Genomic DNA, 22,880 nt, shown 5'->3' with positions numbered 1-22,880 from the left:
CTCCAGCTACCTCTCATCAGACACCCCAGTCAATGTCAGAATATCCCCAGTTGGCACTTGGTTTGTTCAGGCTTCATTCTCACTATGGGCTCAGAATACCGTACAGTTTCTTCCAGAAGGCAGGCCTTTCCTGCACCCCATCCCACCATATAAAGCCCTCTGGGGCTGGAGTGAGTTAGCCCGAAGCTCCCAGAGCCTGGCCTGTCTTGAGGAGGGGCCCGGAACAGAGTACCGGGAACACAAGTACTAGCAGCAGCAAGTTTTATTGCAACTTGAATCCCCTGATCATGTGGGAGGGGTGGGGTGGAGGGACACCGGTCACTGATGCCAGGTTCCCAATCCACAGCATGGAGCCAGAGGTCCAGTTGGCTGTGCCCCGCCTCTTCCCTGGCCCCCCTCCCATCAGGGTGTCATCGAGGCTGAGTTAGAGGCAGGTGAAATGTGGAGTCCATTTCAGCAGAGCCTTCGTCTGAGGGATCTGAGGAACATTTGGCGGTGGGGGTCCAGGTGGCCCGAGACACACAGGGGCGCTTTGGGCTGACGTCGGCATGTGTCCTTGTGGGGCTTAGGCGGAAGCAAAGAGGCCACTCTGTCCATGTGGAGAGGGTGGGAGGGAGGGAGACAAAGGCTCAAAGTGAGAAATCGCTGGCCAACAACCACACAGGTGGGACCCAGGGACCTCGAGTCCTAGACCAGGGTTGGTGTCCACCCCCTGCCTCGGTGGCATTCACCCCACTAGCCGCCCTCGGGTCCTATGTGGGGATCTGCAGGTGGCCCAGGTCTTGGTCCATGATCTGGAGGACGTCGTCCAGGATGGAAGGCCCCAGGTCCACGTGCAGGGACAGCAGGGAGCTGGCGTGGGACAGGAAGGGCTCCTCCGCCCCGGACTCGGTGGTCAGCTCACTGTGGGCGGCGCCAGCCTCTGGGATCCTCCACACGTCCACAGTCCCCGCCTCCTGCGGGGAGGCCTGCGGGGTCTCCAGGTGCAGGCGAGGGGGTTTGGGGGGGGCCTGGGCGGCGGGCAGGGTGAGAGCCTGGGGCCCGCCGATGACCGGCAGGGAGATGGCATTCTTGAGCAGAGGGGACGGCCCGTCCGGGAGCTCCCGCCCGCACAGCGTGGCCGTGCGTGTGAACTGGAAGGGCATCTCGAAGCCGCTGTCCTCCTGGGTCTCGTCCACCGCCGTCCCCGGCAGGAGGTGGAACTTGCCCTGCAGGAAGGAGATGTCACCGAACGTGTCGTTGCCACCTCCACTGCCGATGTGGATGGTGTGGCGGAAGTCCCCCAGCGGCGGGCTGATCATGTCCGAGGACAGCAGGTCCCGCAGCTTCTCCTTCTTGCCCTTGCGGCTGCCGCGCTTCAGATAGATGGGCACCTTGGTGGACATCGCGACCTCACCCCCGGGGACCGGGACCAGCCACTCGCAGGACCGCGCCCTCCGCTGTCTCCTCTCACCCCCGTCCACCACAAACACCCAGAGCGAGGTGTCCAGACACCAAACACTTGCCAAAGGGCTAAGAAACGATCAGCGAAGTCAGAGGGCCGAGACAGCCAAAATCACTTTCTCCCAAGAAGGCTGAAAACGCTTCTGAAAACCGGAAGCAGGCAGGCGCAAAGCTGGTAGGCAGCAACTCTCCGGGCTTGTCCTTGAGAGATTCTTTCCGGTCCGGGCTGAGGAGCTGAAACACGAAGGATATGAGTAAGAGATGGAAGGACAAAAGCGAGGCACCTGTCTGGTTTCCAGGTGCCTTCAGGAGCCCCAGGAGCCCATGCGGGGCTTACTCTTGTGGGGAGCCCTCCTGGAAAGATCCTGTGTTCCTCCACAGATTTACTGCGGCCTCAAGGCCTGGATCCCAAGCGCCAAGCCCCTCCCTCTGTGAGTGGGGACCCTGAGTGACAGGCCTGAAGTCACATACACAGCCCTGGTTCTGGTCTCCTGCTCTGAGTCCACAGCTCTGTTCATCTTCATCATCTGCACTCAACTGTGCCCGAGACGTGACCAGTGCCGTCATCAGGGGTGGGGGCGTGGGGGGCAGACGGGGGCACTTGTCTCAGATTTGTCTCAGCTCCTGACTTGACCGAGGATGGAGGTCTTGTGACCTCTGTCTCACCCACCTGGGCTGGGCCCAGGACTGGATGCACAGCAGGTGTTCAGCCCACCCAGCCGAAAGTATACCGGTTTGGCCCAATCACATCCCACCTGGAAGGGAGATGCCTGCTCAGAGCTTCCCTTTTCTCTTCCTCCCGGTTAGGAGTTCCTTATGGGCAGAAACTGAGTCTACTGTAGTTTCTGCCCCTCCTTTCTGTCCCAGCAGCTAAGGAGAAGAGGGAGTGGAGGATATAAATACTTGGGGAGTGGAGGCTCTGCTCCATGCCTGGGATTTTGTTGCGTTCTTTGCAAACCCATCTCATTCAATCATCGCAACCGCTCTCCTTTCATTCCCATTTAAAATTAGAGCTCTCGGAATTTCATAGTGGTCCAGTGGTTAGGACTTGCAGTCACTACTGTGGGTCCAGGTTCAGTCCCTGGTTGGGGAACTAAGATCCTGCAAGCCACATGACATGGCCAAATAAATAAATAAAGTTAGAGCTATCAGACATTCTGGAGAGATTCCCATAGGCATTGCAAAATGAGAGAAGCAAAAATGCAAAAATGTAGTCTAGAAGATCCCATTTGCTGAAAGCAGTTCCGCTCCCCACTCCCCATACATGCATGTATGTGTACCTACACATACAGGTCTGCATAGGATTATATCTTATATCGGAGCAGGAAATAATATAGAAGGCTGGCACTAGGTTGGCATAGGGGCTACCTAGAGGCAGGGGGGGGCAGGGATGGAGTGTGGGGGTCTGTGACATGGGAGGAAAAGTTGCCCTCAATAAAAAATTATCTTTAATATCTGGTCTCATTACTAAAAAATGATATACATAAGCTAAGTATGAAAGGATGGTTGCCAAATGTTGATGGTAGTTCTCTAAAGATGGTAGAATTTCAGGTGACTTCCCCTTTCTTGTTCATACTTCTATAAGCTCAAATTCTTAATAAGAAGCATGTATTATTTATGAGCAATATTATTCATGTAGTCAGAATAAACACAGATATTTTTAAGGTGGAAAAAATAAATACACTCTGGAGGGATGTCATACAGGTTTAACAGAAAAAGGAAGTGGAACGAGCACTCCCTCTAGTTCCCACAGCAGGGGACTGGCCTGGTGTGTAGAATCAGCGTGAAAGGCAAAGAAACTTGTCCAAGGTCGCCCAGTGGGTGACCACGTGAGCCCACCCTCCTGGGGCCAACAGGGGCTGAGCAGGTGGGAAATCGCTGGGGAAGGGTCAAGCAGCCTCTGCCAGTTCCTCTGCCCCATTCTTCTTCTTCATCTTTTTTTTTTTTTTTTTAATATTTATTTATTTATCTGACTGTGCCGGGTCTTAGTTGTTGCACTAGGGTCTTTAGTTGCAGTAAGCAAACTCTTACTTGAGCACATGGGATCTTTTAGTTCCCTGACCAGGGATCGAACCCAGGATCCCTGTATTGGGAGCACAGAGTCTTAGCCACTGGACCACCAGGGAAGTCCCCTCTGCATTCAGCCTCCGGAGCAGGGTGAAAGAAGAAGGAGGGGGCTGGCAGGAGGGAGCAGGATGGAGGAAGGAGGATGCAGGAGAGGCAGAATCCCAACTACAGTCCTCCCCCCAGCCAGGCCCTTACTCAGGAAACCCCACCCCAGGACGGGACAGCTCGGGTCAGTGGTGCTGAGCCAGAGACCGGACATCTTGCCCCTCCCAGAGCACCTGCAGCTTAACAGGAAACAAAGGAATGACTCTCCAGTGGCAGAATTCCAGCTAAGCTTGGAAGGAGCTGGAGCAGGGGGAGGGAGGCAGGACGTGCTCTGAGGTCCTGGACTCCCATCACTCATTTATCTAAAAGACATTTATCTGTGCCCACCATGCCAGGTCTGGAGGCATGCTGACATATATCCTATCTGTCCTCCTGGCAGGCGAGAAATCCTGGGATAGTTTTCCTTCCTTTTCACTCATGGAGAAGGAGGCCAACTGGTGGGATCTGCCCAGAACTTGGGCCAGACCTCCCCCCTCCCCCCGCCCTCCATCATACAGGGGCGCCAAGACAGCCTGAGTGTTTCCACAACAGATCCGGCGTCCCTGACAGCTCTCGCGCTCTGAGCCAGATGTATCCACCCAATTCCAGATGTGAGGAGAACTGAGGCTGGGGGGAAGGGTTGGGCCAGTGTCAACCACCAGGGGAGAGCTGGGAACTGCAACCATCAAGCCCCAAATATTCAGATTTGGCAACACCAAGACCCCAGGCTCCAGCTAGCCTTGCATGGCTTCCATTTTAACCTCCGAGGCACAACACAGTGTCATCACTGGCCTTTACAGAGGCAGACGCTGAATCTCAGAGACATCAAGCAACTTTGCCCAGGTCACCCAGCTAGTAAGAGGAAGAGTGGGCACTGCTACCCAGCTGGGTTCCAGTGTCTCTGATACAATGGGCCATACCATAATATGTGCACTGCCTGGGGAGCAAGAGGGAAACGGATCCATCTGGGCTGGGGTTGCCAGGTCCCCAAGCCTCCTCCATTTAAGTCCTACCTCTTGGCTGCTTCCATGTCTCAACGTGCAAGTGTCCAGATGTATGAGAATGAGCTGTCCATCAGGACAAGGCTCTAGGGGCTGGGCTGGGCTGCACCCTGCAGCTTTGGGAGGAGCAGACAGGAGCCATCCCAGCTCTGTGGGCCTGCTCTGGAAGGAGCCCGGGGCCTCCTTTAGAGAAAATGACTTCTTGGAGGCAGAGCCCCCTCCTCACAAGGAATACTAGGCCACTTCCCACCAGGGGTGATCCAAAGGCAGGCCCCTAACCTTGAACTCACTGCTACCTGGAAAACATCTTTTTCTCTCTGGGCCTCACCTTCCTCATCCATGAAATGGGATGACAACAAGGCCATTACCAGGGAGTTACTGGAAGTCAGAGTGTGGATGTAGGAGGGGGTTAGCGGGTCACTGTCAGCCTTGACATTTATTCAACCAAATACCTATAGGGACTTCCTCAAGCATTCTGGTTCTCCGGGGACAGTGCTCCAGACAAGACCGAAAAATAACAGCCCCTGGGCCGAGGGGTCCACCGGTACAGGCGCCCTCGCTGGCCGCGGGGTCTCCCAACTTCCCTGTGCAGAGCGGCGCTCGGTTCCGTGGCCACCAGGTGGCGGGCGCTTTCCCTCTACCGCCCTTGTCCCGGAGGGGTCCTGCACGCACCGGGGTCTCCAGCGAATCTACAGATCTAGGCGGGCGCTTCCCAAGGAGAGGCACGCAAGTTGGCTTACCAGGTGCGGACTGTCTGCAGGATCTTCTTCCCTTGGAGGATTCTGGGCTCACAACCAGAAAATCGGGGGAAGAGGGAACGATCGGGGACCCTGCCCGGGTATCCAAGCTCAGGGAGGAGCCTCCCCTGTGCTTTCCGGCCTAGGCGATGTCCGAGTGTCCGCTCGGCGCAGGGCCAGAGTTCGGGCGTGCGGCCCCCGCCCCGTGGCTCCGGCGGGTCCTGCTACTCAGCCCCAGCTCGGGTTCCGGGGCCGACCCCCTCCCCGCCCTCTACCCGAGCGCAGCCCAACCCAGTCCAGATCCGTTTCAGGACACTCGCGGCCACGGCTAAAGATAGGAGGACACCTCACCATCGACTAAAAATACGACCCCGGGTTCTGGTGAGGGCGCTGAAAGGCAGGAGGGCACTCCTGGGTCCCGGGGGTGGGGCGGGGGGCCCAGCGCAGCATGGAGGACTGGACCGGGAATTCGGGTTCGGGATGCGCGGCGCCCCGCAGGCTGAGGGGAACGCGGGCGTGGCCGCCGGGACCGAGGCGCGGGTGAGAAATGCCGTGCATCTCATGGCAGAAAGGACCTACGTAGAGATGAGTTGGGGACCGAGGAGCGATCGGGGATGAGGCGCCTTAAGGATGCACCTCTCGAGGGACCCCCCACCCAGGAGCCGAGGTCTGGCTGCAGAGTTCGTGCCTGAACTCACCTTGACGTGCGTTTAGGCGGCTGACCGGCGAGAGGCGAAAGCGCAGGAGCTGGACCTCGCGGCTGTGGGATAGACCTGAGCTGCGAACTTACAGGGAAGACCGTGGCCCCTATGGCCCCGCCCCCTGCCCGTAGAGCCAATGCCGGAGCCGCTCCATCTAGGCCACACCCACAGCCTCGCCCCACTCGCGGGCCCGCTTGGGCTCCCTCTTCCGAGGCGCAGCTGAAGGGGTCCAGCAGCCGCAGGACCGGGGGTTCTGTCCGAACTCGGGCCGCTGCGGGCTGGGCCGAGTCGAGTGATGGGGCTGGACTCCGCGGACTCCGGCTATGTCCGTCAGAGCCAAAACTCTCGGTTCTATGAGGGCCGAGCGGGGAGGTAGCCGGAAGACCGAATTCTTTAGAATTCAGAAGAGGAGCGTCCCTGGAGGGTTCCCTCCCTGGAGGGCACTGGCATAAAAGTATTGAGTGACTGCTGAGGAAATGAATGAGGCCTCGGAGGCGCTTACGTCAATATATTACAGACTTCCGAGAGCTTTCAGGACTTTGCCGTCCCCTAGAAAAGAGGGCTTTGAGGGTGTGCGCGGGATGAATGGCCAGGCCACGCTCGTATTTACCGTATCTATCTTCAGGCTAGGTGGCTTCCGGGGCGGGGGTGGGACTGGTACTCAGTCTCTTTACAACGTTGGATGGGGCCTGAGCGGCGGCAGGGTGAGGTCCTGGGGCTTGCGGATGACGGTGACCAGGAGGCTTATTGATTGGTCGGTTGGTGGGTTCATTCATTCAGTAGAAGAAACGTTTACTGAAAGGCAGATCCTGCAAAGAGTGGATGGTAACGAGGTAAGGGGACCTGACAGCTGTGACAGTACAATGTGACCAAGATGATAAAATCTTCCATACTGTAAAGGTGGGAGGGGAGGAGAGGGGGTCAGGAAGGCATCTTGAAGGAGGGGAGGATGCTGAGGGTGGAGGCGAAGGTCACCTAAGCCAGGAGGGAGGGAAGGATGGGGAGAAGCAGAATCCAGTAGGCAGAGTAATGGCTCCCCCTAAAGAAGGGAAACCTGTGAATGTGTTTTGTTACATGGCAAAGAACAATTAAGTTTGCCAGCATCACTACGAACAAAGCTAGTGGAGGTGATGGAATTCCAGTTGAGCTATTTCAAATCCTGAAAGATGATGCTGTGAAAGTGCTGCACTCAATATGCCAGCAAATCTGGAAAACTCAACAGTGGCCACAGGACTGGAAAAGGTCAGTTTTCATTCCAATCCCAAAGAAAGGCAATGCCAAAGGATGTTCAGACTACCGCACAATTGCAGTCATCTCACACACTAGTAAAGTAATGCTCAAAATTCTCCAAGCCAGGCTTCAGCATCATGTGAACCGTGAACTTCCAGATGTTCAAGCTGGTTTTAGAAAAGGAAGAGGAACCAGAGATCAAATTGCCAACATCTGCTGGATCATGGAAAAGGCAAGAGAGTTCCAGAAAAACATCTATTTCTGCTTTATTGACTACGCCAAAGCCTTTGACTGTGTGGATCACAATAAACTGTGGAAAATTCTTCAAGAGATGGGAATACCAGACCACCTGACCTGCCTCTTGAGAAACCTTGTTTCTCTAACTGTTGTCAGGAAGCAACAGTTAGAACTGGACATGGAACAACAGACTGGTTCCAAATAGGAAAAGGAGTACATCAAGGCTGTATATTGTCACCCTGCTTATTTAACTTATATGCAGAGTACATCATGAGAAACGCTGGACTGGAAGAAACACAAGCTGGAATCAAGATTGCCGGGAGAAATATCAATAACCTCAGATGTGCAGATGACATCACCCTTATGGCAGAAAATGAAGAGGAACTAAAAAGCCTCTTGATGAAAGTGAAAGTGGAGAGTGAAAAATTTGGCTTAAATCTCAACATTCAGAAAACAAAGATCATGGCATCCGGTCCCATCACTTCATGGGAAATAGATGGGGAAACAGTGTCAGACTTTATTTTTCTGGGCTCCAAAATCACTGCAGATGGTGACTGCGGTCATGAAATTAAAAGACGCTTACTCCTTGGAAGGAAAGTTATGACCAACCTAGATAGCATATTCAAAAGCAGAGACATTACTTTGCCAACAAAGGTCCGTCTAGTCAAGGCTATGTTTTTTGCTGTGGTCATGTATGGATGTGAGAGTTGGACTGTGAAGAAGGCTGAGCGCCGAAGAATTGATGCTTTTGAACTGTGGTGTTGGAGAAGATTCTTGAGAGTTCCTTGAACTGAAAGGAGATCCAACCAGCCCATTCTGAAGGAGATCAGCCCTGGGATTTCTTTGGAAGGAATGATGCTAAAGCTGAAACTCCAGTACTTTGGCCACCTCGTGCGAAGAGTTGACTCATTGGAAAAGACCCTGATGCTGGGAGGGATTGGGGGCAGGAGGAGAAGGGGATGACAGAGGATGAGATGGCTGGATGGCATCACTGACTCGATGGACGTAAGTCTGGGTGAACTCCGGGAGTTGGTGATGGACAGGGAGGCCTGGCGTGCTGCGATTCATGGGGTTGCAAAGAATCGGACAGGACTGATCGACTGAACTGAACTGAACTGAACTGAATCAACTGACTTTAAAACAGAGAGATTGGGACTTCCCTGGTGGTCCAGTGGTTAAGAAGCCACCCTGCAATGCAAGGGACATGGGTTCTACCCCTGGGTGGAGAACTAAAGATCCCACGTGCAGCGGAGAAACTAAGCTGGTGCACCCCCAGCTAGAGAGCCCTTGTGCTGCAACAAAATATCCCATGTGAGGCAAGTAAGACCCAATACAGACAAATAAATGAATTTTTAAAAATTGTGTTGTGCTTTTAAAAAACAAAACAAAAACCCAGAGAGATTATCCTTATTATCTGGGTGGGTCCAGCACAATAATGACTGATGGTTCTTAAAGTGGAAGAGGGAGACTGGAGTGTCAGAAAAAGAGATGTGATGATGCAGGAACGCTGTATGGCTGCTTAGGAAGATGGAGGAAGGGGCCACAAACAGGCAGCCTCTAGAAGCTGGAAAAAAACAAGGAAGCGGGTTGTCCCCTCGAGCATCCAGAAGAAACACAGCCCACTGAGCTTGATTTTAGACCCATGTTGGAACCTCTCATCAACGGGACTGGAAGTTTATAAATTTGTGTTGTTTTAAGCCTCCAACTTATGGAAGTGAGAGCTGGACAATACAAAAAGGCTGAGCACCAAAGAACTGATGCTTTGGTATTGTGGTGCTGGAGAAGACTCTTGAGAGTCCCTTGGACTGCAAGGAGATCAAACCAGTCAATCCTAAAGGAAATTGGTACTGAATATTCATTGAAAGGACTGATGCTGAAGCTAAAGCTCCAATACTTTGGCTACCTGATGCGAAGAGCCAATTCAATGAAAAAGACCCTGATGCTGGGAAAGATTGAAGGCAGGAGAAGGGGATGACAGAGGGTGAGATGGTTGGATGGCATCAGCAGTTCAATGGATATGAGTTTGAGCAAGCTCTGGGAGTTGGTGAAGGATAAGGAGGCTGGCATGCTGCAGTCCATGGAGTCCCAAAGAGTTGGACAGGACTGAGCGACTGAACAACAACAAAGCCCCCACGTTGGTGGCGATTTGCTACAGTAGCAATGGAAAACAAATGCAAGGAAGTTTCAACTGTTAATCTGGAGGCTTCCTGGCCGCTCCTTCAACTCCCCAAGGAGCGTCAGTTAGGTGGATTCTGCCAGGACTGGCCTAGTGGCTCAGAGGAAAGCTGAGACCTGGACAGTGGAGGAAGGGGGCCCTAGGCCAAGTTGTGGTGTGGGTGGGTAAGTATTGTACCTTCCCCCTTCCTACCACCCAGGCTTTGTCAGCCACCAACTCACCCAGGCCGGCCTGTGCCCCTTGCCCAGTGCCTTTTGCCCTTGAGCTCCTCAAATCCTCTGAGAGCCAGTGAGATGGACAGAGCCAGCATCACTATCCCCCTTTATAGAAGTGAAAACTGAAACTCGGGGCACTGACAGTGATCTACTTAGCCTGAAAGGGCAAGACCTGCTGGCTCTGGGTCCTCCTCCCCGCTCAAGCTTCCCACCCAGCCACTGTCACTCCTGCCCTCCCCTCATTCCTACAAAGCAATCAGGTTGGGGGGACAGCTCGATGCCCAGCCCTGAGCACTGTCTCTGAGACACAGACCCAGGTTCTGAGCTGACTGTGCTGCTGACTTGCTCTGTGGCCACAAAGAAAGGGCAATCCCTTTCTGAGCCTCCTTGCCTGTAAAAGTGGAGTTCCATAAGTCCCAAACAAGATAAGGGACTTGCGCTTGTTTTGTTGATGGGAACACACAGTCCCTGCAGGCAGGAGTTTCATGGAAACATTATAACTGGAGCTTTGGGGGATGGCAGGTGGCCTTGCCACCTGACTTGGAATGAGTCTAACGATGAATAGCTGACTCTGTTAATGACTCCCCTGAGCCTGTGGGAATAAGGCTGAGACGCAGCCCCCACTCTCTGCCCATCAGTGAGCATCCTCCGTTGGGGGAAGAGACTTGGGAAAGGTCAGAAGCTCCATTCAGGGCTGGTGACAAAACAAAATTACAGGGACGAAAGCTTGGAGAGGCAAAGACCCTTATCCAAGGCCACACAAAGCCAGGAAGCAACTCCAGAGCTCTCTGGAGAAGTTCTGGTGTATCAGTTTAGTTCAGTTCAGTTGCTCAGTCTTGTCCGACTCTTTGCGACCCCATGAATCACAACACTCCAGGCCTCCCTGTCCATCACCAACTCCCGGAGTTCACCCAGACTCACGTCCATCGAGTCAGTGGTGCCATCCTGCCATCTCATCCTCTGGTGTATGGGGGAGGGCAACTGGAAAGCCCTGGGGATGACAGAGCACTTGGGCGATGATTTGTCCCCCAAGCCTGACCCAATCCTGGGCCCTTCCCTCAGCAGTCAGTCATCTGCCCAGCCTGGCTGAGTGGTCAGGGCTCCCAAGCAGGAGCCCAAAGCCACAGGAAGAGCCACCTGCGCTCTGGGGCTGTTCTAAGCCCACCTGGATGTGACACTGTTCCAACCAGCGCTGGCTCCCTGGACGGTTCCTACTCCCCTTGTTATCAACCGGAGTTCCAGCCCCTGCAAAGCCCACATCCAAGGCCTGCTCTGTGCCTGGCACTGGGTTCTGCACTTTGCAAGCGCTCAGGTAGGCGGTCCATTCTCTCCATTCACAGAGGCAGCTGTGTGGCTTGGCTGGGGCCTGCGGAGTCCCTGGGGAGCCTGCTGCTGGCTGCTCTCAGCTCTGCTGAATGGACAGGATCCTTGCAGACACGCCCCGTGTTGCCATGGTAGCCCTGCAGTTAATGAGCATTTATAATACAGGATTTCATTGACTAGAATTGTGTATGTGTTGTTTTTTTTTTTTTTTTTTTATGCAATGTCTCAGGCTGTGTGTAAAGGCCTGAGTACGGGTGATGAGGCTGGGATCCTGGGCCAACGGAGCATCGAGGTGTCCTGTGTTTCTGACCCAGTGGACGCTCAGGCCAAGTGCCTCCTGTTCAGGGCCTGGACTGGTCTTGCCGGAAGGTGTCTCGGACAGCCTAGGGTCTAAGTGGTAGGACCCTGAGGGACGTTCAGGAGAGGTGAGAGGTGAGGAAGCCTGGAGGGAGAAATGCCCCAATGGGTCATTCAAGTCCCTTCCCCTCAGCCTGGAGCCTCGCCTTGATCCTGAGCTAGGCCCGGGCGCCATAACCCTGCCCCTCAACCCCAGAGCTGCTTCCCCCACCCAAGGACCTGTAATCGCCACACAGGGACTGACTCAGCTCTTCCTTCCCCTCCCGGCCTCTTCTTCCTGGAAAGCACCAGCGTCAGCAGCCCCAGCCCCTGAGGGCCCTGGGGGATAGAGCTGGAGGCCCCCTTCTACAAGGTCATCTGGGGAGAATGATGGAGGAACCGAGCCGGAGGGTAAGACTCCCAGGCTGGAGCCAGCTCTCCTCGGCCCCTCCCACAGGGCACCTAGGGAGGCAGGTGGGACGAGGGGGCCCAGGAGTCTGGGGACAGGTCTGGGGACAGGGCGTCACAGGGGAAGGGACATCAAGGGAGCAGAGAGAGGAGACAAGGTCCCCGAAAGGGCCTAAGCTCCCCCCACCCCCATCCCCTCCCACGGGAGGCAGGGAGTGGGACAGGCTGCATCCGCCCCTAGGAAGCCTCCTCCGTGGCGGCCTGAGGTCAGCCTGCAGGGCCCTGTGGCCTGAGCCAACCCCCGGCCTGGGATGGATTTTTCCTTGATTGTTTCTTGTTTCCTTCCTCCCCTGGGCTCCTGCCAACTCCAGCCCTGTCCTCCTCACTTCTCACCCGCCTTTAGGGAACTCTGACCCGACGGAGGCTGGGACTCCAGATGAGAGCTCCCCCAGAACTCCCCCAGCTCCTGCCTCTGCCTTGGTCCCCTCCGTGGGAAATGGGTGGCAGGGCCTGACTGGAGGACTTCTCTGTGGGTCTGGATTTTTGGTCCCAGGCCCAGGGCCAAGGGGCTTTCCAGAGTCGTGACAGCCCTGTCCTAGAAGGGACCAGTCCAGGCACTTCCTTGGGAACCTCCGAGCCACATGGCCGTCTTTTGGTCAGGGCAACACAGAGTTAGCAGAGGTTGTGTTCAACACTTCCCACCCTTTTGAGACACTTTGTCATTATTCATTTTGAAAACTCATTGGCATCTACCTTGTGCCTAGGGCTGTGCCAACTGGAGAAGACACAGATGGCCAAGGCTGAGTTCCAGACCTCAGAAAACAGAAACTCTGGGTAAAACAAACAACCAATTCTGTACCATAATGGAGATCCTTGAAAGCAGAGGCCAGCTCTGATTTATCTCTTTCCTTCCGGGCGGCATGGATGAGGCCCAGTCAGTGACAATGGATTGCATGCATACTATTAATAAGTCGCTTCAGTCGTGTCTGACTCTTTGCAACCCTATGGACTCTAGCCCTCCAGTCTCCTCTGTTCATGGGGTTTTCCAGGCAAGAATACTGGGGTGGGTTGCCACGCCCTCCTCCAGGGGATCTTCCCGTCCCGAGGATTGAACTCACATCTCTTAAGTCTCCTGCATTGGCAGGCAGTCTGTTTACCACTAATGCCACCTAGGAAATGGGTTGAGAGAAGAACCAAAAAGAACAGCAGTAAGACCGGTTTGTTCTGCTAGTGGAGGGGAAGCAGGTGGAAGAGTCAGGAAGGCTTCAAGAAGAGGTGATATTTGAGCAGGATATTAATGGATAAGTAGGAATTTGCCAGTTGGAGAATGGAAAAGATATTTCAAGGGGAGCAGGCAGGGACAAAAGCAAAGGCCAGAAGGAGTACGAGTAGATGCATGGTGTGATCAGGAAACAAGAGATGTCTAGCAGACCATGGCATAGAAGAGGGGGAAAGACCAAGAGGGTAGAGGGCACCATTTGCCTTGCTCGCCTCCCATCCTTCTTATTCTGGCGACCACCCATCAATTTTCCAGAGTCTCTAGTATGATTGACCCCACTGCCAAGCTCTAAAAGTGGGTCTGAGACCCTGGTCTACCCAATCTGAGTGATGGGGATGGTTTAGGGATAGGCATATATCAGCAAGGGCTTCCCTGGTGGCTCAGTTGGTAAAGAATCTTCAGGCAATTCGGGAGACCTGGGTTTGATCCCTGGGTTGGGAAAATCCCTTGGAGGAGGGTATGGCGATCCACTCCAGTATTCTGGCCTGGAGAATTCCATGAACTGTATAGTCCATGGGGTCTAAAGAGTCGGATACGACTGAGCGACTTTCACCACCATATATCAGCAATGAGCTTCAGCCTGTGATTGATACGGCGACAGATGGCAAGACGTCAACTCAGGACTCCCGGCGGCCAGCTCTGTCCCTCTGAGGGAAGAGCCTGTCAGAGAATAAAGCCAGCACAGAGAAAAACAGAGCCAAGAGAATGACTTTCAATGACATGGCTTGTGCTCCTGCATCCAGTCTTGCCTGAGGCAGACATCCATTATATGAACCAACAACTTAACGACTTTTGTTTAGTGCAGTTGGAATTGGGTTTCTGTCACTTGCCACCAAGAATCTTGCCTATTAAAGAATAGTTAAAAGCAGGACTTCCCTGGTTGTGCAGTGGATAAGAATCTGCCTCCCAAGGCAGTGGGCACGGGTTCGATCCCTGGTCTGGGAAGATTCTACATGCTGCAGAGCAACCAAGCAACTCAGCAACAACTGAACCCTGGAGCCCTGGAGCCCGTGCTCTGCAACTAGAGAAGCCACCGCAGTGAGAACTGGAGCCCTGGAGCCCGTGCTCTGCAACTAGAGAAGCCACCGCAGTGAGAAGCCCTCGCACTGCAACGAAGAGTAGCCCACGCTTGCTGCAGCTAGAGAAAGCCCGCTCGTAGCAACGAAGACCTAGCACAGCCAAAAAGAGAATAATTAAAAACAGACAATAGCTCATGGTAGCTGCTGAATGGGTGGGAATCAAGGATCTGTGTAAGTGCGATATGACCAGAATTGCATTTTTTCACTGAAATTACTTTTTTTTTTTTTTTTGACATGGTAGCGCTTTCATTCGGTTCACAATTTAGAAATCACAAGGGGCAGAACGTCTCCCTCTCACTCTTGTTTTCCAGGCACCAGTTCTCCTCCCCACGGACAACCAGTACTGTTTCTTGTAAACACTTCTAGAGATACTCTTTGCACAAGCAAGGCCTCTCTCATCTTCTTTTATACAAGTGAAAGTTGCTCAGTTGTGTCTGACTCTTTGAGACCCCATGGACTATACAGTCAATGGAATTCTCCAGGCCAGAATACTGGAGTGGGTAGCCTTTCCCTTCTCCAGGGGATCTTCCCAACCCAGGAATCAAATCAGGGTCTCCTGCATTGCAGGTGAATTCTTTACCAGCTGAGCCACAGGGGAAGCCCTTTTTTACACAAATGGCAATATTTAGACAAGGAGAGCCCCAAAGTACAGCAGGCCATGGTGGGAGTGGGGAGAGGAGAGGCCGCATTGCCGGGGGTGGTGGGGGAGAATCTGCAGGGGCTGTGGGAAGCTGCATTTTTTAAAACCCCTACTATTCACATTGTCCTGCACCTCCCTTTTTTCAGTTAACACTATACTCATGACCACATCATATCCGTTCATAGAACATGTCATCAGTGTAATTTTTTCACAGCTGCATAGTGTTCCACATGGGGTGCCCCATAATTTACCTAAACTATGGCCTCTCCAGTCTCAAGCTACTCCTCTGCTTCCTCTGCTCCAGACACAGGCTTTCAGCTCATAATGGTCTCAGCTGACAGGCGTTTAGCTTGTCCCCAGGACTTTCTGTGACAAGCAGTGCTGCAGTGGGTCATCTTGTATAGATGCTGTTTTACACACATGTGAGCACAGCTGCAGAATAAGTTCATAAGAACTCAAGAGTCATGTGCTTCCCAGTGGTGCTAGCGGTAAAGAAAGAGTCCCCCTGCTAATGCAGGAGACGTAAGAGCCGTGGGTTTGATCCCTGGGTCTGGAAGATCCCCCGGAGGAGGAAACGGCAACCCATTCCAGTGTTCTTGACAGAGGAGCCTGGGGGGCTACAGTCTATGGGGTCACAAAGAGTTGGGCATGACTGCAGCAACTTGGCGTGCGGCACACGGGTGTCACAGGACGCTCGCAGCTGTCATTTGATCAGCTCTGTCCACTTGTCCTTCTCAGGGGATGTACCAGGTCCAGGGTCCCTACATGGACCACAGGGCCTGTTTCTCCTCAAGCTTCACTGGTACCAGGTTCTCAGCCTTTTTGATTATTTTTTAAAATTCTATTTATTTATTTATTTGGCTTTGCCAGGTCTTAGTTGAAGCATTCGGGATCTTTAGTTGTGGCCTGTGAAATCTAATTCCCTGACCAGGAATCGAATCTGGGCCCCCTGCTTTGGGAGCGCAGAGTCTTAGCCGCGGAACCACCAGGGAAGTCCCAATCTATTTTATTGTTGTCACCGTGATTGGCAAACACTAACTAAAGACAGGGGAAGCTTGAAAAGTGAAAGCAAAGGTGTTTGTCGCTCAGTCGTGTCCGACTCTTTGCGACCCCACAGAGTGCAGCACGCCAGGCTCCTCTGTTTATGGAATTCTCCAGGCAGAATACTGGAATGGGTTGCCATTTCCTTTTCCAGGGGAGTCTTCCCAACCCAGGAATTGAACCTGGATCTCCTGCATAGCAGGCAGATTCTTTACCATTTGAGACACCAGGGAAGCCTTGGTATGGTTTTAACCTACATTTCTCTTATGATAAATGAGGTTGGCCATTTTTCATAGTCTTCAGGCCAACTTTCTTTCCTTTTCCATGAGCTGACTGAGAAGTATGCTTTGGAGGGTCGATTCAGAGACGAGGGTGGGGCAAGAGGCCTGATTGGAGGCAGGGGCCACTTTGGGGACAGTTGGTTCAGAAGAGAGACAGAACTTGGGTCTGAGCTGTGGTGTAAAAGCCGGCGCTGGAGATAATGAGGTCGAAAGATTGGAATTTGGTGACAGATGGGCTACGGGGGCCAGGGAGGAAGGAAAAGGACGGGTCAGGCCAGTCCAGGGTGATGACTTGGTTGATACGAGGGGGCAGGGTAGGAAGGGAGGATAGGTGAGTGAGTCATCAAAGGCGGTGGAGGATCCCAGCGGGTCCCTGCCCACTCTCCATCCCACGTAGTGACTGATGCAAAACACCGAGCTGATGGCCACACACCCCTGCTCACATGCTTCGGTGGACACAGACCCTGGGCAGTGCCCCTGCTTGCCTCCAACTCCAAGCCACTGCTTGGTTCCCTCTGCTCTGGACCCGGCCTGCACCCACCCAGGCTCCAGGCGCAGGTGTCTTGCATGACTTCTCCTTTCTCGGGCCATCTCCCTTTATTCTGCAGCTCTCAGCCATGGGGTCAACCCCAGTTGATGTCAGGTTGCCTCGGAGAAACTCTGGACCACGGTTCTCTCTGTGCCATGGTCATCTGACTCATGTCCACCCCCTCACCCTGACACTGGACTTTAACCACGGTTGTCTCCCCAGAGTGGATGCCCATGAATGTGAGTGAATGAATGAACGAAGGGCAGGGCGCTGGAGGCAGCAGACGGGGCAAACAGGAGACGAGGGTTTAGGAAGCCAAAGGGCCTGGCGCCGGCCGCCTCTCTGTGAGGCACAGCCACTCGGCCCCTCCCTGGCGCCCCCTCTCATGCGGCTTGCTTGGGTTTCTGCTTAGCATTTGTGTTAGTGCTTGGTGGCTTGCAGTTTCTACCTTGGAGTGGAAACTCCAGGAGTTCCCTTTGGTTGAGGTCTGCATCTCGATGCTGAGACGAGATCCCGACAGGAGCTGGCAGCACGGCAGGCGTCTGAACAGGAGCGGGTGTGGGAACTGACGGGCTGAGGCCCAGGGTGGCACGCTGCTGCGTCCTTCTCTCTAAGAATCTGTTTCTGTGGATGGACTGAGGACGTGTTATGACCCTGCATTCCTTCGGTGGGTAGCTCTTGTGGGTCTACTGTGTGCCAGGCACTCTACAGGGACAGGACAAAGTCTTTGCCCTCAGGAGACAGGTTTACAGAGCTGAAGGGCGAGAGAGTTGTATGTAGATCTATATGGGGCTCCCCATGTGGTGCTAGTGGTAAAGAACCCACTTGCCAATGCAGGAGACTTATGAGACTTGGGTTCGATCCCTGGGTGGGGTAGGGTCACATAGTCAGGCACTACTGAAGCGACTTAGCATGCACACACATATATATATACATTATTTTCTTTCTTTTTAAAAAAGTTCATGCATATGGCAAAAGATTTTAAACAGGATGTGAGGATGGACATGACTAATTCCCTGAGACCTCCTGCTTCTGACCCTGCTTCTTCAATCCCCAGCCCCAGAGGAAAACCACTGTGATTGGAAATATTTTCTTGTGGTTTTTAAAGACTTTTTTTTTTTTGATGTGGATCATTTGAAAAATCTTCACTGAATTTGTTACAGGATTGTTTCTGTTTTATGTTTTGGTTTTTTGGGGTGTGTACCAAGTGGGATCTTAGCTCCCCTACTGGGGATTGAACCCACACCCCCTTGAAGTGGAAGCCAAAGTCTTAACCACCAGACCACCAGGGAAGCCCCCGGAAATATTCTAAGAGCAGAACATTTGAGATTTTTTTTGTTTTGCTTTTAATTTAATTTATTGGAGTATAGTTGATTTGCAGTGTTGTGTTAGTTCCTGGTGTAACAGAAATCATTTCTGTGTATAACAGCACAGTGGTTCACTTATACATACATAATAATCCGCATCTGCTAATCTCAAACTCCCAAGCCATTCCTCCTCCACCCACCCCTACTTGGCAAGTCTGTTCTCTATGTCTGTGAGTATATTCCTAATTGTAGATGAGTTCATTTGCGTCATATTTCATTTTACTATTATTTTTTTTGGCATGCCACAGCATGCAGGATCTCAGTTTCTGGACTAAGGGATTGGTGTGGCCCTCCCCCACTCCCCGGCAGTGGAAGCCCAGAATCCTAACCGCAGGATCTCTGGGGAATTCCCCATTTGTGTCATATTTTAGATTCCATGTATAAGTGATATCATATGGTATTTGTCTTTCTCTTTCTTACTTCTCTTAGTATGATAATCTTTAAGTTGTTGCAAATGGTATATATGTATATATATATATATATCTTTTTTTTTTTTTTTAATATTTGGCAGCATGTGAGATCTTAGTTCCCTGACCAGGGATTGGACTCTTGCCCCCTGCTTCAGAAGTCGAGAGTCTTAACCACTGGACCACCAGGGAAATCCCTACCATATTTTCTTTATCTATCCATCTATCGATGGACATTAAGATTGCTTTCATGTCTTGACTATTGTAAATAGTGCTGCTATGAACCCAGGGGTGTCTGTATATATATATATATTTTTTAATTTGTATCCATCTTTCTGAATTATAGTTTTGTCCATATATATGCCCAGTAGTCGGATTGCTGGATCATATGGCGATTCTGTTTTTAGCTTTTTGAGGACTCTCCATACTGTTCTCCATGGTGGGTGCACTGGTTTATATTCCCACCAATGGTGTAGAAGCTTTTCCTTTTCTCCACACCCTCTCCAGCATTTGTTACTTGTAGACTTTTTTTTTTGTAAACTTTTTAATAATGACCCTTGACTTTTTAATGATGACCACTGACTTTTTAATTTCTGACCACTTCCTCATTGCAGTTTTGATTTGCATTTCTCTAATAGAGTCTGGCGGGCTACAGTTCAAGGGGTCACAAAGAGTTGGACATGACTTAGCGACTAAACAACAGCATATAATTAGTAATGTTGAGCATCTTTTCATGTGCTATTGGCTGTCTGTATGTCTTCTGTGGAGAAATGGCTATTTAGGTCTTCTGCCCATTTCTTTTTTTTTTGCCCATTTCTTGATTGGGTTGTTTGTTGTTGTTGTTGTTATTGTTATTGAGTGTATGAGGTGTTTATATATGTGTGAAAGTGTATGTCTGACACTTTGTGACCCCATGGACTGTAGCCCACCAGGCTCCTCTGTCCATGGAATTCTCCAGGCAAGAATACTAGAGTGGGTTGCCATGCCCTCCTCCAGGAGATCTTCCTGACCCAGGGATTGAACCCGAGTCTCTTAAGTCTCCTGAATTGACAGGCAGGTTTCTTTACCACCAGCGCCACCTGGGAAGCCTCTGTGTGTGTGTGTGTGTGTGTGTGTGTATGCGTGTGTATATTTTAGAAGTTAAGTTGGGGGCAGAACATTTGAGGAGGATTCCAGATCTCAGGGGAAGGTGGGCCCCAGGGCTCAGACAAGGCGAGCCTTCCAGATTCTGCTTGAGGGCTCCTCCAGCTCCTGGGAGCAGAGAAGCCGGAGGGGCTGCTGCGGGGCTGCCTCTGCTGGCCTGACTCTCCTGCCTCTCACTCCTTGGGGCGGGGCCCACTGACTCAGCCCTCCAGGCCTCCTGTTCTGTTTCTCAGCAAGAAATGCTTCAGACCCTGGGAAGATCTGGAAGCAATGGAGCTGGCAGGAGAGATGGGGCTCTTTGGGGCCCCACCGGCTCGGGGCGGACGCCTGGGCTCTCAAGGAGCAGTGTACAGGGGCAGGGGTCAGCGGGGTCACAGCCGGCAGCTGTCCGGAGACTCCTGAGGGGCCCTGGGCAGCTGCACAGTGCTCAGCTGTCAGGCGGGCTCTGGGCTGACAGGAGGAGGAGGGTGGGTCTGGGCAGGGGAGTCTGGAGCTGGCCATGGGCCTGGTGGGCCCAAGAGCAGGCCAGCCCTGAGGCCCCTAGGGCCCTGGCATTTCCAGGAAGACCCAGAGGGAGCAGAGATAGGCCTGGCTGCTTAGGGATAGAAGATATAGAATGATGATGTCAAGGAGCCAGAGGCGTCCAAATGCCTGAGTGCAGGTGGTTAAGTCCCATCCTTTTGACCTCTGGACGTTATGGCCAGACAATGTGGCCTGGTGCTGACCTCTCTCTCCCCCAGCTTCCGGTTCTCTGTCCTTTGGTTTGATCCATACTCAGGAGGAAGCTTCCCCTCATGGAAGCAGGATGGCTGCAGCAGCTCCATCCTCGTGGCTGTGTCTTTTCTCCTACCTCCAGCAGAAGCCTTGGAGCCATGGTGTTTACCGTGTCTTAGGTGGTGTCTATCCCTGGCCAACCACCGAGGCCAGGGAAATGCAGTGTGTGGTTCGGTTTAGGCAAGGGAGGAGGGGGGAGGTTCCCCCCACCACGGAAACTGGGGTACAGTTTCTGTAGGAACAGAGGGTGCTGGGGAGGCTCTGTCCTCTGTTTTTTTTTTTTTTCCTTTCTTTTTTGGGCATGTTTGTTGCTACGTGGCCATGTTTGTTGCTACGTGGCCATGTTTGTTGCTACGTGGCCAGCTCGTGGCCATGTTTGTTGCTACGTGGCCATGTTTGTTGCTATGTGGCCATGTTTGTTGCTATGTGGGCTTCATTAGTTGCAGCATGCTGGCTCAGTAGTTACGGCGCACGGTCTGTTTCCTCTCTGCAATTGGAATCCTCCTGGATCGGGGATCGAATCCATGTCCTCTGCATTGGCAGGTGGATTCATAACCACTGGACCAGCAAGGAAGTCCTGTCCTCTGACAGCTGTTAAAGTGTCTCGCATCTCTCTCAGCTTCACTTTGCCCTGTGTGGCACTGCCAGCCCTTCCCTAAGTTACAGGCTGGATGTTGTCTGTCCGCTGTAGAAAAGCCTTCAAAGATCCCCCGAGACACACAGAATCTGTCCAAACTCCTTCACAAGTCTAGACTGTTTGAGTCATCTGGCTCTAATACATGGTACCAGGTCACTCAGTTCTCTTTTCTTTTCTTTTTCCCCTTCTCCCTCCCTTCCCTTGTATTCCCTTCCTTCATAAATTTAGAGCCTGGGTGTATACACAAGAGCATTGAGAACACGTTCACACAAAAACTTGTACACGAGTGTTTATAGCAGCACTACTCACAATAGCCCCAAAGCGGAAACAGCTCTAATGTCCATCAACTGATGAATGGATAAACAAAATACAGTCCATCTGTACAATGGGATGGGGCTTCCCAGCTGGCGCTAGTGGTAAAGAACCCACCTGCCAATGCAGGAAACCTGAGAGACTTGGGTTTGATCTCTGGGTTAGGAAGATCCACTGGAGGAGAGGATGGCAACCCACTCCAGTATTCTTGCCTGGAGAATCCCACGGACAGGGGAGCCTGGCGGGCTACAGCCCACAGGGTCGCAAAGAGCTGGGCATAACTGAGGAGACTTAGCACGCATGCACGTACAATGGAATAGCATTCAGCCATAAAAAGAAACGAAGCGCTGATAATGCTACGACTTGGGTGAACGTCGAGAACATTATGCTCCGTGAAAGAAATCAGACACCAAAGAGCACACTGGTATGATGCCATTTATTCGATATGCCCAGAAGAGGCAAACCCATAGAGACAGAAAGTAGATTAGTGTTTGCCAGGGGATGGGAGCAGGGTGGAGGCGGTGAGCAACTGCTAGTGGGTATGGGGTTTATTTTGGGTGGTGAAAATATTCTAGAAGTAGTGGTGATGTTTGTACCACTTTGTGAATGTACTAAAACCCACTAAATTATACGCATTAAAGTGAAGTTTGGGAATTCCTTGGCTGTCCAATGGTTAGGACTTGGTGCATCTACTTCCGTGCTGGGGCCCCTGGTTCCATCCCTGATTGATTAGACCTAAGATTCTACAAGCCACATGGCAAAAAAAAAAAAAAATCTCTGTTACAATTATAAATTATTCGAGTTTTCTGTACTGACAATCTGAATGAACTTTTTGGCCAACCAATATCTCAGTAATTAAAAAAAAAAAAAAAAAAAAACTGCCTTCCTCTACCCTCCACCAGTCAAGGTCTCTCTCGTTTACTTACAGGGTTCTTTGAGGGAGAGGCCACGTGTGTCCCGCAGGGACTGGCTCTCAGGTGGCTCAGCCAGGAGCCCCAGGGTCAGGGGAAAGGAAGTGTGTATCAAACAGAGAAGTGAAAAATCAGCCTAAATGACTATTCCCAGCACCAGGGGAAGCAGCGAGGCTGGGCTGAGCCAGCCTGGGTGACCTCGAGCTGAGGGAAAGGAAACACTGAGGTCAAAATGGCCGCAGGAGGCAGGAAGGAACGGATGGCAGAGGAGAAGTCACGGCCCTGCCCAGGTCCTCACCCCCCAGGACCTCCACCCGCAAGAACCCCCAGCTTCCTGGTTAGTATACACTTGGGGTCCCAGACACAAAGCGATGAGGGGCTTTTATTCCTTCAGCAGCTCTCCCCTGACCTTCCTTGATACAGAGCCTGAGCCTAAAGGGTGGCTGAGCAGGGCTAAAGGAAGCTGGGCAGGCCCCTGGGCCAGCGGGTGAGAGGGCTGGGGGCCCTGCCAAGGGCAGAGCT

At 52.5% G+C, this 22,880-nt stretch overlaps 1 protein-coding gene across 1 annotated transcript; it reads right to left on the bottom strand.

Moving 5' to 3' along the window:
• Positions 1-247: 247 nt before the first annotated feature.
• CDC42EP2 (CDC42 effector protein 2) lies at positions 248-6,060 on the bottom strand. Its single transcript, NM_001075341.1, has 2 exons — positions 6,031-6,060; positions 248-1,677 (listed from the first exon to the last, which is right to left on the bottom strand). Exon 2 carries the CDS (start codon positions 1,383-1,385, stop codon positions 753-755), a length of 633 nt encoding a protein of 210 aa, NP_001068809.1. The 5' UTR covers positions 1,386-1,677; positions 6,031-6,060; the 3' UTR covers positions 248-752.
• Positions 6,061-22,880: the final 16,820 nt, after the last annotated feature.

This window comes from Bos taurus, chromosome 29 (assembly GCF_002263795.3).
Source record: "Bos taurus isolate L1 Dominette 01449 registration number 42190680 breed Hereford chromosome 29, ARS-UCD2.0, whole genome shotgun sequence".
Taxonomy (NCBI): domain Eukaryota; kingdom Metazoa; phylum Chordata; class Mammalia; order Artiodactyla; family Bovidae; genus Bos; species Bos taurus.
The sequence above is the reverse complement of the archived record's forward strand: the minus strand, read 5'-3'. Positions and strand labels throughout refer to the sequence as shown.